The sequence below is a fragment of the Ranitomeya imitator genome, chromosome 2 (assembly GCF_032444005.1).
Source record: "Ranitomeya imitator isolate aRanImi1 chromosome 2, aRanImi1.pri, whole genome shotgun sequence".
Lineage (NCBI taxonomy): Eukaryota > Metazoa > Chordata > Amphibia > Anura > Dendrobatidae > Ranitomeya > Ranitomeya imitator.
This window is the reverse complement of record NC_091283.1, coordinates 226864994-226879122: the sequence shown is the minus strand read 5'-3', so window position 1 is coordinate 226879122 and position 14129 is coordinate 226864994. Positions and strand designations below refer to the sequence as shown.

The following is a 14129-nucleotide window of genomic DNA, read 5'->3' as shown; positions in this document are numbered from 1 at the left end:
CTGGCGTGTTTAATGCACTAGCCATCATCGCCCCCTGCTATAATGGAATAATGGGGAACCAGTAAGTTTCCATGGCAGCCGGGGGCCTTCAATAGGTAACTATGGCAGCCGGGGGCCTTCCATAGGTAACCATGGCAGCCGAGGGCCTTCAACAGATAACCATGGTGGCCGGGCCTTCAATAGGTAACCATGACAGCCGGGGGCTTTCAATAGGTAACTATGGCAGCCGGGGGCTTTCAATAGGTAACTATGGCAGCCAGGGGTCTTCAAAAGGTAACCATGGCAGCCGGGGGCCTTCAAAAGGTAACCATGGAAGTAGGGGGCCTTCAATAGGTAACCATGGCAGCCAGGGGACTTCAATTGGTAACCATGAAAGTTGAGGGCCTTCAATAGGTCACCAATGCAGCCTTGAACCTTCAGTAGGTCACTGCCATGTTTGTCCATCTATGAAGCCCAGCCTGGGCCTGGGCTTCGTAGGAGAATGTCAATTTACCTATGTACAGCAATACTGTACTATTGCAGCATATAAAACAATGATCACAAGTTCAAGTTCTATACGAGAACAAAAAATAGAGTAAATGTTAAATAAAAAATGTTGGGAAAAATATATATATATATATATATATATATATATATATATAAAAAGTTTAACTCCTCTTTTTCTTCTCCTGATTCAAGTGTAAAGACTTAAAAAAGTAAAAAACATATATGGTCTGTAACAGTCAGATCAAAATATCAGATTAGTCAATTAATTAATGAAAACGGGAAACCTGATATAGATTAAAATGTCTAAAGTTAAGACAGTTAAAAACTGTGTGCAACTGTATGCAATTATTATTGCTATTCTTCTTCTTCTTATTATTATTATTATTATTATTATTATTATTATTATTATTAAAAAACAGATATGGTATCGCTGGGTAAGTTAAGGTCTTATCTGTCAAAATATAAAATTAATTAACCAAAATGTCAAGAAAATCTAAAAGGTCACCGCAACTGCCAAGAAAAATCCAACAAAAATCGGTAAAAACTGTGCACAGTATGTGCCCCAAAATGGTATCAATACAAACAGCAGCTCTACATGCCAAACAGGACTCGTCACATGGCACAGACATTGCTCCTACCGCAACAGCCAGGGTCGGTGCCATGGTCGAGGCCAGCAACCAATAGTGATCGCAGTATTATGAGAGGGAGGAGACTGTCTCTCTCAGTCTATCGTCACCCCCACAATGTGATCGCAGGGAGCCAATGGTTGTCAAGGCCAGCAGAGGTCACACAATGCCCCTTGGTCTTACAAGGCACGATGGATTGTTAGGCCTATCTACAATAAAGGTCTAGTACCCACCAATGTAAAAGTTGTCATGATCCGTTCCAGGGTTTATTAGTGTCTGCCCTTTTTTGGACGGATCATATCAAGGGTTAACTTTGCTCTGCTTCATTCTGAGTTCGGGTTTGCTATTTAGCTCCCATGAATCTTGCTGGCAGTGTCAGTTATAGTTCTGTCTTCGGCTTGTGAACCTGACTCTGGAAACCCTTGGTTTGTCCTGCTGTGAACCCTGACTTGTCCTGTGTCTGTTATCCCCCTATGTCTGCACTTTCCCTGCGTTTGTCTGTTCTGATTGATTTTCTGATTCTGATCTCCTGGCTTGGCTATTGACTCTGTTTTGATTTGTCCCTATTGTACCGTATTTTTCTTGCCCTGGTTTACTGATCTCTTGCTACGTCCTGACTATCCTTTCTGTTTTAATCCTTTTTGTACTGATGTGTTATCTTGTGCCCTGACTCGGCTTTTTCTGACTACTCTCTTGCCACTAGGTGGCATCTGTTCAGCTGCTCAGTGTGTGCAGTCTCGCGTCCCTATTAAACTCCCCATGGTGAAGGTTGCGCTGTATTGCACTGCAGCTTCATGACATTATAACTGACCACACATTTAAAGGGGATTTTGTCATTTTTTTTACCTCTGGTCATGGATCCGCTTTGCAACCTGGCGGATCAAGTGTCCGGTCTTACACAGATGGTGCTGGATTTTTCTTGGAAACATCAGTCCCTTGTCACGTCTCATACTCATTTACAGAAAAAACTGACTGAGACTGTTATGACCAAGCAGGGAGACACCTCTCATGTTGTTAGCCTACCTGGTGACTCAGTGGATGTCTCTTTGCACTCTCCTGAACCTACTGTCAAACTCCCAGATACCTTCTCTGGAGAGATGGAGAGATTTCATACTTTTATGGAGATTTGCAAGCCTTTTTTTTCTCTTAGACCTCGATCATCTGGAGATGAGAGTCAGCGGGTGGGGATAATTATTTCCTTACTGCGGGAGGGACCTCAATCATGGGCTTTCTCTTTACCTGCTACTGCCCCTGAACATTTGTCTGTGGATAGATTCTTTGAGGCTTTGGGACTTATTTATGATGAACCGGACCGGGTTAGGGTTGCAGAGGACATGATCATGAGTCTCTCCCAGAATTAACTCACTGCTGAACAGTATTGTTCTGAGTTTAGGCGGTGGTCCGTTGAGGTGTCCTGGGAAGACTCTGCTCTGAGATGCCTGTTTGAGAGAGGACTTTCTGATCATCTCAAGGACGCGCTGGCCCTTCATATGCCACCCAGTTCTCTGGTGGAGTCCATGACTCAGGCCATTCGTATGGACCGGAGATTACGGGAGAGAAGAATTATCCAGCGTGAGATTCCTATTTTGCCTGTCAAGTCTGAGGAGACTATGGAAGTTGGTGCCAGCAATTTCAAGGAGAAGGAGAGGAAACGGCGACGTGATGGGAAATTATGTTTTTATTCTGGAAATCCAGGACATTGGAAGAAAGACTGCCCCTCTTGTCCATCTAGTAACAAGCTGCCGAGTCTGGGTGATGGTCTAGGAGGTCTTCCAGACTCTCAGGTACCATTTTCGTCATTTCAAAAAGTTTTGCTAGAGGTGGAACTGTGTTATGGAGGTGTATTTGCATCCACTTCAGCATTTGTGGACTGTGGATCTTCCATGAACTTCATTGACTACGGTCTGGTGTCCAAGTTAAAGTTAGGGACAGTTAGGCTATGAGACTCCCATCCATATCGATGCCATTGATAAGACACTGTTGGCTCAAAATATCCTTAAATTTGTCTCTGAGGAGTTCCTCCTCAAGTTGGGTTCCTTGCACCAGGAACGAATTTCATGTTTTGTTATGAATAATCTTCATGCGGGACTGGTGTTGGGGTTCCCCTGGTTGCAGAGGCATAATCCTCAAGTAATAAATACCTTTTGTTCTAATTTCATCACTTATTATCTGTTGAGTGCCAAGTTATTTACTTAGTCTACTTACTGGTGTGGGAAACCTATCTTGAGCACCGACACAGCAGTGCCACGATATATTTCACTATAATCCTGTTATAGACTGGGGATCTTGTGATATTGTTAAATGAGGTCCTAATTGTTCCAATGGTTGTCTTTCTGCTGTGTGTGTGTCCGCCATTTGTCCGGAAGGTATTCCGGAGTACCTAAAGGACTTTGGTGATGTGTTCTCCAAAAAAGAGGCTGAGGTCTTACCACCCCATTGTCCTTATGATTGTATCATCAATATTATTCCGGGTTCTAAATTGCCCAAAGCCCGTTTGTGCAATCTTTCTGGCCCGGAACGTACTGCTATGAAAAACTATATCTCTGATAGTCTACGCAAAGGTCACATCCGTCCCTCTGTCTCACCTGTGGCCACGGGATTTTTTTTGTCAAGAAAAAAGATGGTGGTTTACGTCCATGCCTCGATTTCCGGTAACTAAATAAAATTACGGTTAGAAATACCTACCCTCTTCCACTCATTCCTGATCTCTATAACCAATTGTCTGGGGCTAAGTGGTTTTCCAAACTCGATCTTAGGGGAGCATATAACCTTATCTGCATTCAGGAAGGGGATGAGTGGAAAACGGCATTTCTCACCTCCGAGGGCCTGTTTGAAAATTTGGTCATGCCCTTTGGTCTCACGAATGTGCCCGCGGTGTTTCAGAACTTCATAAATGATGTATTTTCTAATTATATTGGGCGCTTTATGGTTTTATACCTGGATGATATCCTTGTTTTCTCGCCTGACAAAGAATCTCAGATTGGTCATTTACGTGCTGTTCTTCACAGGTTATGGGGAAATTCTTTCTTCGCTAAACCAGAGAAATGTTTGTTTTGTGTCCAGGAGCTTTCTTTTCTGGGGATCATCCTTTCTGCGAATGGGTTTCGGATGGATCCCGGAAAGGTACAGGCCATTGTTGATTGGGTGCAACCCAGAGACCTGAAGGGGTTGCAGCGTTTTTGGGGTTTTGCCAATTATTACCAGAAATTCAGCAAGGGGTTTTCTCAGGTAGTCAAGACACTCACCGATCTCACTCGCAAGGGGGCTGATCTCAAAGTTTGGTCATCCTTGGCAGTTGAAGCATTTATTACATTAAAAAAGTGTTTTATGTCTGCTCCTGTATTAGTTCAGCCCGATCCATCTAAACCATTTATTGTAGAGGTGGACGCATCAGAGGTGGGAGTAGAAGCGGTGTTATCTCAGGGACCCGTTACTTTGACCAACTTAAGACCATCTGCCTTTTTCTCCCGGAAGTTTTCTTCTGCTGAGAGGAACTATGATGTTGGGAATCGGGAGTTATTGGCTATAAAATTGGCTTTTGAAGAATGGAGGCATTTTTTGGTGGGGGCGGTTCATCGGATCACGGTGATTACTGATCACAAGAACTTGTCTTATATTGAAACTGCCAAACAGTTATCTCCTAGACAGGCTAGGTGGTCGCTTTTTTTCTCTCGTTTTCATTTTTCAATCACTTTTCAGCCTGGTTCCAAGAATGTCAAGGCTGATGCCTTATCTCGCAGTTTTGATCTGATATCACCCCCCGAACCTCCTTGCTCCATTCTTCAGCACGGGGTGGTTGTTGCGGGGGTATCCTCTGAATTGGAGGAGGAGATTCGAGAGGCTCAGTCTCTTGCTCCTCCCTCTTTGCCTGACAATAAGCTTTTTGTCTCAGTTCAGTACAGATTGAGGATTTTCCATGAGTTCCATGATTCTGCTCTTAATGGTCACCCGGGGATCTCTGCCACCCGGAAAGCTATTGCTAGGCTCTTTTGGTGGCCCTCCATGAACTCTGATATCATTGTGTTTGTGTCTGCTTGTGATACCTGTGCCCGTGCGAAGAGCTCCCATAACTGGCCGGCCGGGGAATTGGTGCCATTGCCAATTCCGGATAGACCTTGGACTCATTTGTCCATGGATTTTATCACTGATCTCCCTCCCTCCAATGGCAAAACTGTAATCTGGGTAGTGGTTGACAGATTCAGTAAGCAAGCGCATTTTGTACCACTGGCAGGATTGCCTAATGCTGAGACACTATCTAGATTGTTTGTTGAGCACGTGGTACAGCTGCATGGCGTGCCTTTGAGTTTGGTTTCTGATAGAGGGGTACAATTTGTGTCCAAATTTTGGAGGGCATTTTGCAAAAGATTGGGTATTTGTTTTACCTTCTCCTCTGCTTACCATCCTGAGACCAATGGGCAGACGGAGAGGACCAATCAGTCACTTGAACAGATTTTGAGGTGTCTTGCTACGTCTCAGCAGGATGATTGGTGTTCTTCGCTGCCCGTGGCTGAATTTGCATTTAATAATCGGATTAACCAGTCCACGGGCACCTCACCATTCTTCTGTAACTATGGTTTTCACCCCCATTTTGGTGAATTTTCTAGGCTGGATTCAGGATGTCCAGGGGCTGATACGGCAGTGCAACGGTTGGGGGAGGTATGGAGGGAGGTCCAGAAGAACATTGGGAAGGCTCAGGGCAAACTGTTGTGAATTCTGTTGTCGGGCTCCCTCCTGTGGTCATGAATGGTACTTCGGCTGGTTCTGTCCATGGACTTCCTCTGGTGGGTGTTTCTGAGTTTCCTTCCTCAGGTGACGAGGTTAATTCGTTAGCTAGCTGCTCTATTTAACTCCACTTAGATCTTTGCTCCATGCCACCTGTCAATGTTCCAGTATTGGTCTAGTTCACTCCTGGATCGTTCTTGTGACCTGTCTTCCCAGCAGAAGCTAAGTTCCAGCTTGTATTTCTTTGGTTTGCTATTTTTCTGTCCAGCTCGCTATTTTTATTGTTGTCTTGCTTGCTGGAAGCTCTGGGACGCAGAGGGAGCGCCTCCGCACCGGGAGTCGGTGCGGAGGGTCTTTTTGCGCCCTCTGCGTGGTCTTTTTGTAGGTTTTTGTGCTGACCGCAAAGTAACCTTTCCTATCCTCGGTCTGTTCAGTAAGTCGGGCCTCACTTTGCTAAATCTATTTCATCTCTGTGTTTGTATTTTCATCTTTACTCACAGTCATTATATGTGGGGGGCTGCCTTTTCCTTTGGGGAATTTCTCTGAGGCAAGGTAGGCTTTATTTTTCTATCTTCAGGGCTAGTTAGTTCCTTAGGCTGTGCCGAGTTGCATAGGGAGCGTTAGGCGCAATCCACGGCTATTTCTAGTGTGTTTGATAGGATTAGGGATGGCGGTCAGCAGAGTTCACACGTCCCAGAGCTCTTCCTTTATTATCAGAAACTATCAGGTCATTCCGTGTGCTCTTAACCACCAGGTCCATTATTGTCCTGACCACCAGGTCATAACAGTACAGGTGGCCAAAAGTACTAATGCATATCAATAGAGTTCTGAGACCATTTTTTTTTCTTTGCAGTGTGTTTTGTCTCTCTCTTCCCCTCTACCTCTGGGTGGTTCAGGACACTGGTGTAAACATGGACATTCAAGGTCTGTCCTCTTGGATGGATAATCTCACTACAAGGGTACAAAACATTCAAGATTTTGTGGTTCAGAATCCGATGTCAGAGCCTAGGATTCCAATTCCTGATTTGTTTTTTGGTGATAGATCTAAGTTCTTGAATTTCAAAAATAATTGTAAATTGTTTCTTGCCTTGAAACCTCGCTCCTCAGGTGACCCTGTTCAACAAGTAAAGATCATTATTTCTTTGTTACGTGGTGACCCTCAAGACTGGGCATTTTCCCTTGCGCCAGGAGATCCGGCATTGCGTGATGTTGATGCGTTTTTCCTGGTGATTGGATTGCTTTATGACGAACCTAATTCAGTGGATCAGGCAGAGAAAATCTTGCTGGCTCTGTGTCAGGGTCAGGATGAAGCGGAGATATATTGTCAGAAGTTTAGAAAGTGGTCTGTGCTCACTCAGTGGAATGAATGTGCCCTGGCAGCAATCTTCAGAAAGGGTCTCTCTGAAGCCCTTAAGGATGTCATGGTGGGGTTTCCCATGCCTGCTGGTCTGAATGAGTCTATGTCCTTGGCCATTCAGATCGATCGACGCTTGCATGAGCGTAAAGCTGTGCACCATTTGGCGGTACTATCTGAGCATGGGCCTGAGCCTATGCAATGTGATAGGACTTTGACCAGAGCTGAACGGCAAGAACACAGACGTCGGAATGGGCTATGTTTTTACTGTGGTGATTCCACTCATGCTATCTCCGATTGTCCTAAGCGCACTAAGCGGTTCGCTAGGTCTGCCACCATTGGTACGGTACAGTCTAAATTTCTATTGTCTGTTACTCTGATTTGCTCTTTGTCATCCTATTCTGTTATGGCATTTGTGGATTCAGGCGCTGCCCTGAATTTGATGGACTTGGAGTATGCTAGGCGCTGTGGTTTTTTCTTGGAGCCCTTGCAGTATCCTATTCCATTGACAGGAATTGATGCTACGCCTTTGGCCAAGAATAAGCCTCAGTATTGGACCCAATTGACCATGTGCATGGCTCCTGCACATCAGGAGGATATTCGCTTTCTGGTGTTGCATAATCTGCATGATGTGGTCGTTCTGGGGTTGCCATGGCTACAGGTTCATAATCCAGTATTGGACTGGAAATCTATGTCTGTGTCCAGCTGGGGTTGCCAGGGGGTACATGGTGATGTTCCATATTTGTCTATTTCGTCTTCCACTCGTTCTGAAGTTCCAGAGTTTTTGTCGGATTATCGGGATGTATTTGATGAGCCCAAAGCCAGTGCCCTACCTCCTCATAGGGATTGCGATTGTGCAATTAATTTGATTCCTGGTAGTAAGTTTCCTAAGGGCCGATTGTTCAATTTATCTGTGCCAGAACACGCCGCTATGCGGAGTTATATAAAGGAATCCTTGGAGAAAGGCCATATTCGCCCGTCGTCATCACCGTTAGGAGCAGGGTTCTTTTTTGTGGCCAAGAAGGATGGTTCTTTGAGACCTTGTATTGATTTCCGCCTTCTTAATAAAATTACAGTCAAATTTCAGTATCCTTTGCCGTTGCTGTCTGATTTGTTTGCTCGTATTAAAGGGGCTAGTTGGTTCACCAAGATAGATCTTCGAGGGGCGTATAATCTTGTGCGTATTAAACAAGGCGATGAATGGAAAACAGCATTTAATATGCCCGAGGGCCATTTTGAGTACCTGGTTATGCCATTCGGGCTTTCCAATGCTCCATCAGTATTTCAGTCCTTCATGCATGATATCTTCCGAGAGTACCTGGATAAATTCCTGATTGTGTATTTGGATGATATTTTGGTCTTTTCGGATGATTGGGAGTCTCATGTGAAGCAGGTCAAAATGGTGTTCCATGTCCTTCGTTCGAATTCCTTGTTTGTGAAGGGGTCAAAGTGTCTCTTTGGAGTTTAGAAGGTTTCATTTTTGGGGTTCATTTTTTCCCCTTCTACTATCGAGATGGACCCTGTTAAAGTCCAGGCCATTTACGATTGGACTCAGCCGACATCTGTGAAGAGCCTGCAAAAGTTCCTGGGCTTGGCTAATTTTTATCGGCGCTTCATCGCTAATTTTTCTACTGTTGCTAAACCGTTGACTGATTTGACCAAGAAGGGTGCTGATGTGGTCAATTGGTCTTCTGCAGCTGTAGAGGCTTTTCAGGAGTTGAAGCGTCGTTTTTCTTCTGCCCCTGTGTTGTGCCAGCCAGATGTTTCGCTCCCGTTTCAGGTTGAGGTTGATGCTTCTGAGATTGGAGCAGGGGCTGTTTTGTCGCAAAAAAGTTCTAATGGCTCGGTGATGAAGCCATGTGCTTTCTTTTCTAGAATATTTTCGCCTGCTGAGCGTAACTATGATGTTGGTAATCGTGAGTTGTTGGCCATGAAGTGGGCATTCGAGGAGTGGCGTCATTGGCTGGAAGGAGCCAAGCATCGCGTGGTGGTCTTGACAGATCACAAGAATTTGACTTATCTTGAGTCTGCCAAACGGTTGAATCCGAGACAGGCTCGATGGTCGTTATTTTTCTCCCGTTTTGATTTTGTGGTTTCGTACCTTCCGGGCTCTAAGAATGTGAAGGCTGATGCCCTGTCAAGGAGTTTTGTGCCTGACTCTCCGGGTGTTCCTGAGCCGGCGGGTATTCTCAAAGAGGGGGTAATTTTGTCTGCCATCTCCCCTGATTTGCGGTGGGTGCTGCAAAAATTTCAGGCTGATAGACCTGACCGTTGCCCAGCGGAGAAACTGTTTGTCCCTGATAGATGGACTAGTAGAGTTATCTCTGAGATTCATTGTTCAGTGTTGGCTGGGCATCCTGGAATCTTTGGTACCAGAGATTTGGTGGCTAGATCCTTCTGGTGGCCGTCTTTGTCACGGGATGTGCGTTCTTTTGTGCAGTCCTGTGGGACTTGTGCTCGGGCTAAGCCCTGCTGTTCTCGTGCCAGTGGGTTGCTTTTGCCCTTGCCGGTCCCGAAGAGGCCCTGGACGCATATTTCTATGGATTTTATTTCGGATCTCCCCGTCTCTCAAAAGATGTCGGTCATTTGGGTGGTTTGTGATCGCTTTTCTAAGATGGTCCATTTGGTACCTTTGTCTAAATTGCCTTCCTCCTCTGATTTGGTGCCATTATTTTTCCAGCATGTGGTTCGTTTACATGGTATCCCGGAGAACATCGTTTCTGACAGAGGTTCCCAGTTTGTTTCGAGGTTTTGGCGATCCTTTTGTGCTAGGATGGGCATTGATTTGTCTTTCTCCTCGGCTTTCCATCCTCAGACAAATGGTCAAACCGAACGAACTAATCAAACTTTGGAAACATATCTGAGATGCTTTGTTTCTGCTGATCAGGATGATTGGGTGTCCTTTTTGCCATTGGCTGAGTTCGCCCTTAATAATCGGGCCAGCTCGGCTACTTTGGTTTCGCCGTTTTTCTGCAATTCTGGTTTCCATCCTCGTTTCTCTTCAGGGCAGGTTGAGTCTTCGGACTGTCCTGGTGTAGATACTGTGGTGGATAGGTTGCAGCAGATTTGGACTCATGTGGTGGACAATTTGACATTGTCCCAGGAGAAGGCTCAACGTTTCGCTAACCGCCGGCGCTGTGTGGGTCCCCGACTTCATGTTGGGGATTTGGTTTGGTTGTCGTCTCGTTATGTTCCTATGAAGGTTTCCTCTCCTAAGTTTAAGCCTCGTTTCATTGGTCCGTATAAGATTTCTGAGGTTATCAATCCTGTGTCATTTCGTTTGGCCCTTCTTACTTCTTTTGCTATCCATAATGTGTTCCATAGGTCGTTATTGCGGAGATACGTGGCGCCTGTGGTTCCATCCGTTGATCCTCCTGCCCCGGTGTTGGTTGAGGGGGAATTGGAGTATGTGGTGGAGAAGATTTTAGATTCTCGTGTTTCGAGACGGAAACTCCAGTACCTGGTCAAGTGGAAGGGTTATGGTCAGGAAGATAATTCCTGGGTTTTTGCCTCTGATGTTCATGCTGCCGATCTGGTTCGTGCCTTTCATTTGGCTCATCCTGGTCGGCCTGGGGGCTCTGGTGAGGGTTCGGTGACCCCTCCTCAAGGGGGGGGTACTGTTGTGAATTCTGTTGTCGGGCTCCCTCCTGTGGTCATGAATGGTACTTCGGCTGGTTCTGTCCATGGACTTCCTCTGGTGGGTGTTTCTGAGTTTCCTTCCTCAGGTGACGAGGTTAATTCGTTAGCTGGCTGCTCTATTTAACTCCACTTAGATCTTTGCTCCATGCCACCTGTCAATGTTCCAGTATTGGTCTAATTCACTCCTGGATCGTTCTTGTGACCTGTCTTCCCAGCAGAAGCTAAGTTCCAGCTTGTATTTCTTTGGTTTGCTATTTTTCTGTCCAGCTCGCTATTTTTATTGTTGTCTTGCTTGCTGGAAGCTCTGGGACGCAGAGGGAGCGCCTCCGCACCGTGAGTCGGTGCGGAGGGTCTTTTTGCGCCCTCTGCGTGGTCTTTTTGTAGGTTTTTTTGCTGACCGCAAAGTAACCTTTCCTATCCTCGGTCTGTTCAGTAAGTCGGGCCTCACTTTGCTAAAAATATTTCATCTCTGTGTTTGTATTTTCATCTTTACTCACAGTCATTATATGTGGGGGGCTGCCTTTTCCTTTGGGGAATTTCTCTGAGGCAAGGTAGGCTTTATTTTTCTATCTTCAGGGCTAGTTAGTTCCTTAGGCTGTGCCGAGTTGCATAGGGAGCGTTAGGCGCAATCCACGGCTATTTCTAGTGTGTTTGATAGGATTAGGGATTGCGGTCAGCAGAGTTCCCACGTCCCAGAGCTCTTCCTTTATTATCAGAAACTATCAGGTCATTCCGTGTGCTCTTAATCACCAGGTCCATTATTGTCCTGACCACCAGGTCATAACAGCAAACATAAACTTTTTGCTGATAAGCGACGGTCTGTAGGACCTATATTTCTGGTAGGAGATAAAGTGTGGTTGTCTACCAAAAACCTTCGTCTAAAGATTCCTTCTGCTAAGCTTGGTCCTAGGTTTATCGGTCCTTACGAGATCACTGAGGTGGTCAATCCAGTTGCCTTTCGTTTACGCCTTCCTCAGTCACTTCGGATCCCCAATGTGTTCCATAAATCCCTTCTTAAGTCCTTTGTACCATCTTCCGCTGGACCTCCATCCCCTCCGCCTCCTGTCTCTGTGGATGGTCAGACCGAGTTTGAAGTTGAACGGATCGTGGATTATCGTATGGTCCGTAGTTCACTTCAGTATTTGGTCCATTGGATGGGTTATGGTCCTGAGGATCGATCTTGGGTCCCGGCGCGATCTGTCCATGCTGATCGATTGATCCGGGCATTTCACACATGTTATCCTGGGAAACCTGGGGGTCCGGTGGCCCCCCTTGAGAGGAGGGTACTGTCATGATCCATTCCAGGGTTTATTAGTGTCTGCCCTTTTTTGGACGGATCATATCAAGGATTTACCTTGCTCTGCCTCATTCTGGGTTCGGGTTTGCTATTTAGCTCCCATGAATCTTGCTGGCAGTGTCAGTTATAGTTCTGTCTTCGGCTTGTGAACCTGACTCTGGAAACCCTTAGTTTGTCCTGCTGTGAACCCTGACTTGTCCTGTGTCTGTTATCCCCCTATGTCTGCCCTTTCTCTGTGTTTGTCTGTTCTGATTGATTCTCTGATTCTGATCTCTTGGCTTGGCTATTGACTCTGTCTTGATTTGTCCCTATTGTACCATATTTTACTCACCCTGGTTTACTGATCTTTTGCTACGTCCTGACTATCCTTTCTGTTTTAATCCTTTTTGTACTGACGTGTTAACTTGTGCCCTGACTCGGCTTTTTCTGACTACTCTCTTGCCACTAGGTGGCATCTGTTCAGCTGCTCAGGGTGTGCAGTCCCTATTAAACTCCCCCTGGTGAAGGTTGCGCTGTATTGCACTGCAGCTTCATGACAGAAGTATTGTAGGGTTTTAGACAAGCTATCAATTTATTAAAATGTTCAGGTCCCATAGGGACACTACGTAAAAAGTTACAAAAATATAACATAATATAACATAATTAAAACTCCTCAAAATAAAGATGATAAGAATTACGAAAAAAGTTTCACGGCAACAAAAGTTTTTTTCCTACAAAATGATTCTGTGCAATTGCAGCAAAACATGAAAAGACCCAACATAAATCTGGCATCAGTGTAATCTGCACTGACCTAAAATGTCTAATCACCTTTACCACAAGAACAGCATGAAAAGAACACAAAGAAAAATAATTCCTGAATTATCATTCTGCCTCCCAAAGATTGGAATAAAAAGCGATCATGTAACGTTATGGCACCAATATAAACACCACCACTTTCTTCATACTGTCCCTGTGAGAAAAAATATTTGAGGCAAAAGCAATAACTTAGTGCACAAAAAATAAATTTTTCATTTTTATGGCTCAATGCCATAAAATTCTGTGAAGCAACCGTGGGTTCAATCTGCTCCTCACACCTCTAGATGAATACTTGAAGGGTCTAGTTTCCAAAATGGGGTCAATGTATTGGGGTTTCTGCTGTTTTGGCTTCTCTGGGGCTCTGCAATTGTGACATTGTGTCTGAAATCAATCCCCCCAAATATGCGCCCCAAAAGTCAAATAGTGCTCCTTCCCCTCTGTGCCCTGGTGTGCGGCCCAGACGGTGGATCTCAATGGCTCCACACATGGTGGCTCCATTCTCAGCTATTCCACTTGTGGAAAGGAAAAATTCTAAGTTATTGCAAAAGTGAAGACTTTCCAAAAACAGGTTGTATTTTTTAATTTATTTGAGAAAATGAAAGATTGCTGTAAAATTTTTAAACTATCTAACAATGTCAAAAAAAAATGTAGAAAATATTTATAACATGATGTCATTTATTAACAGTTGTTTTGTGGAATGATTTTGGAATTATCTGTTTTAAGGACATAAAAATTCAACGTTTGAAAATTTGCTACATTTTTTTTAATCCCTTTAGTGACTGGGCCAATTTTTTTTAAAAAATCTGACATCTGTCACTTTATGTGGTAATAACTCTGGAATGCTTCAACAAATAAGTGACACATCGGCGGAATCAGTATCCCTGCCCCTACATCATGCTGCTCTCAGATTGGGACGCAAACGCCTGCTTTATTCCCTTTCACACTGTTTAGATTGGTCGCACAGCCAGTAGAGTATATTGGGACTATTTTCTACTTACCAGGTAGACAAATTCCAGACGTCTGGGCGTACTTCTCGTGGGAGTGTCTGGCGGAAGTGTTGTAGATTGTGACAGAGCAGAGTAGCGAAACGTCTGACCAGTAACCTTAGTATCTACATAACGGTCTTCAAATTCTTCTGCAAAGCAGTCCCCTGTAAATGAAGAGGGGCAATAGGTGAAAGCATGCCTAATACTGTCTGGTTACTTAGGTC

The 14129-nt window shown here is 44.8% G+C and overlaps 1 protein-coding gene across 4 annotated transcripts in view; it reads right to left on the bottom strand.

The window, feature by feature from the left end:
• The window catches only part of NHSL2 (NHS like 2), a 522837-nt gene that overhangs the window by 104801 nt on the left and 403907 nt on the right, over positions 1-14129 (bottom strand). For all 4 annotated transcript variants that reach the window (XM_069748659.1, XM_069748661.1, XM_069748658.1 and 1 more), the window contains exon 3: positions 13918-14069. In XM_069748659.1, coding sequence (XP_069604760.1) covers positions 13918-14069 — 152 coding nt within the window. The remainder of the gene's footprint in view (positions 1-13917; positions 14070-14129) is intronic.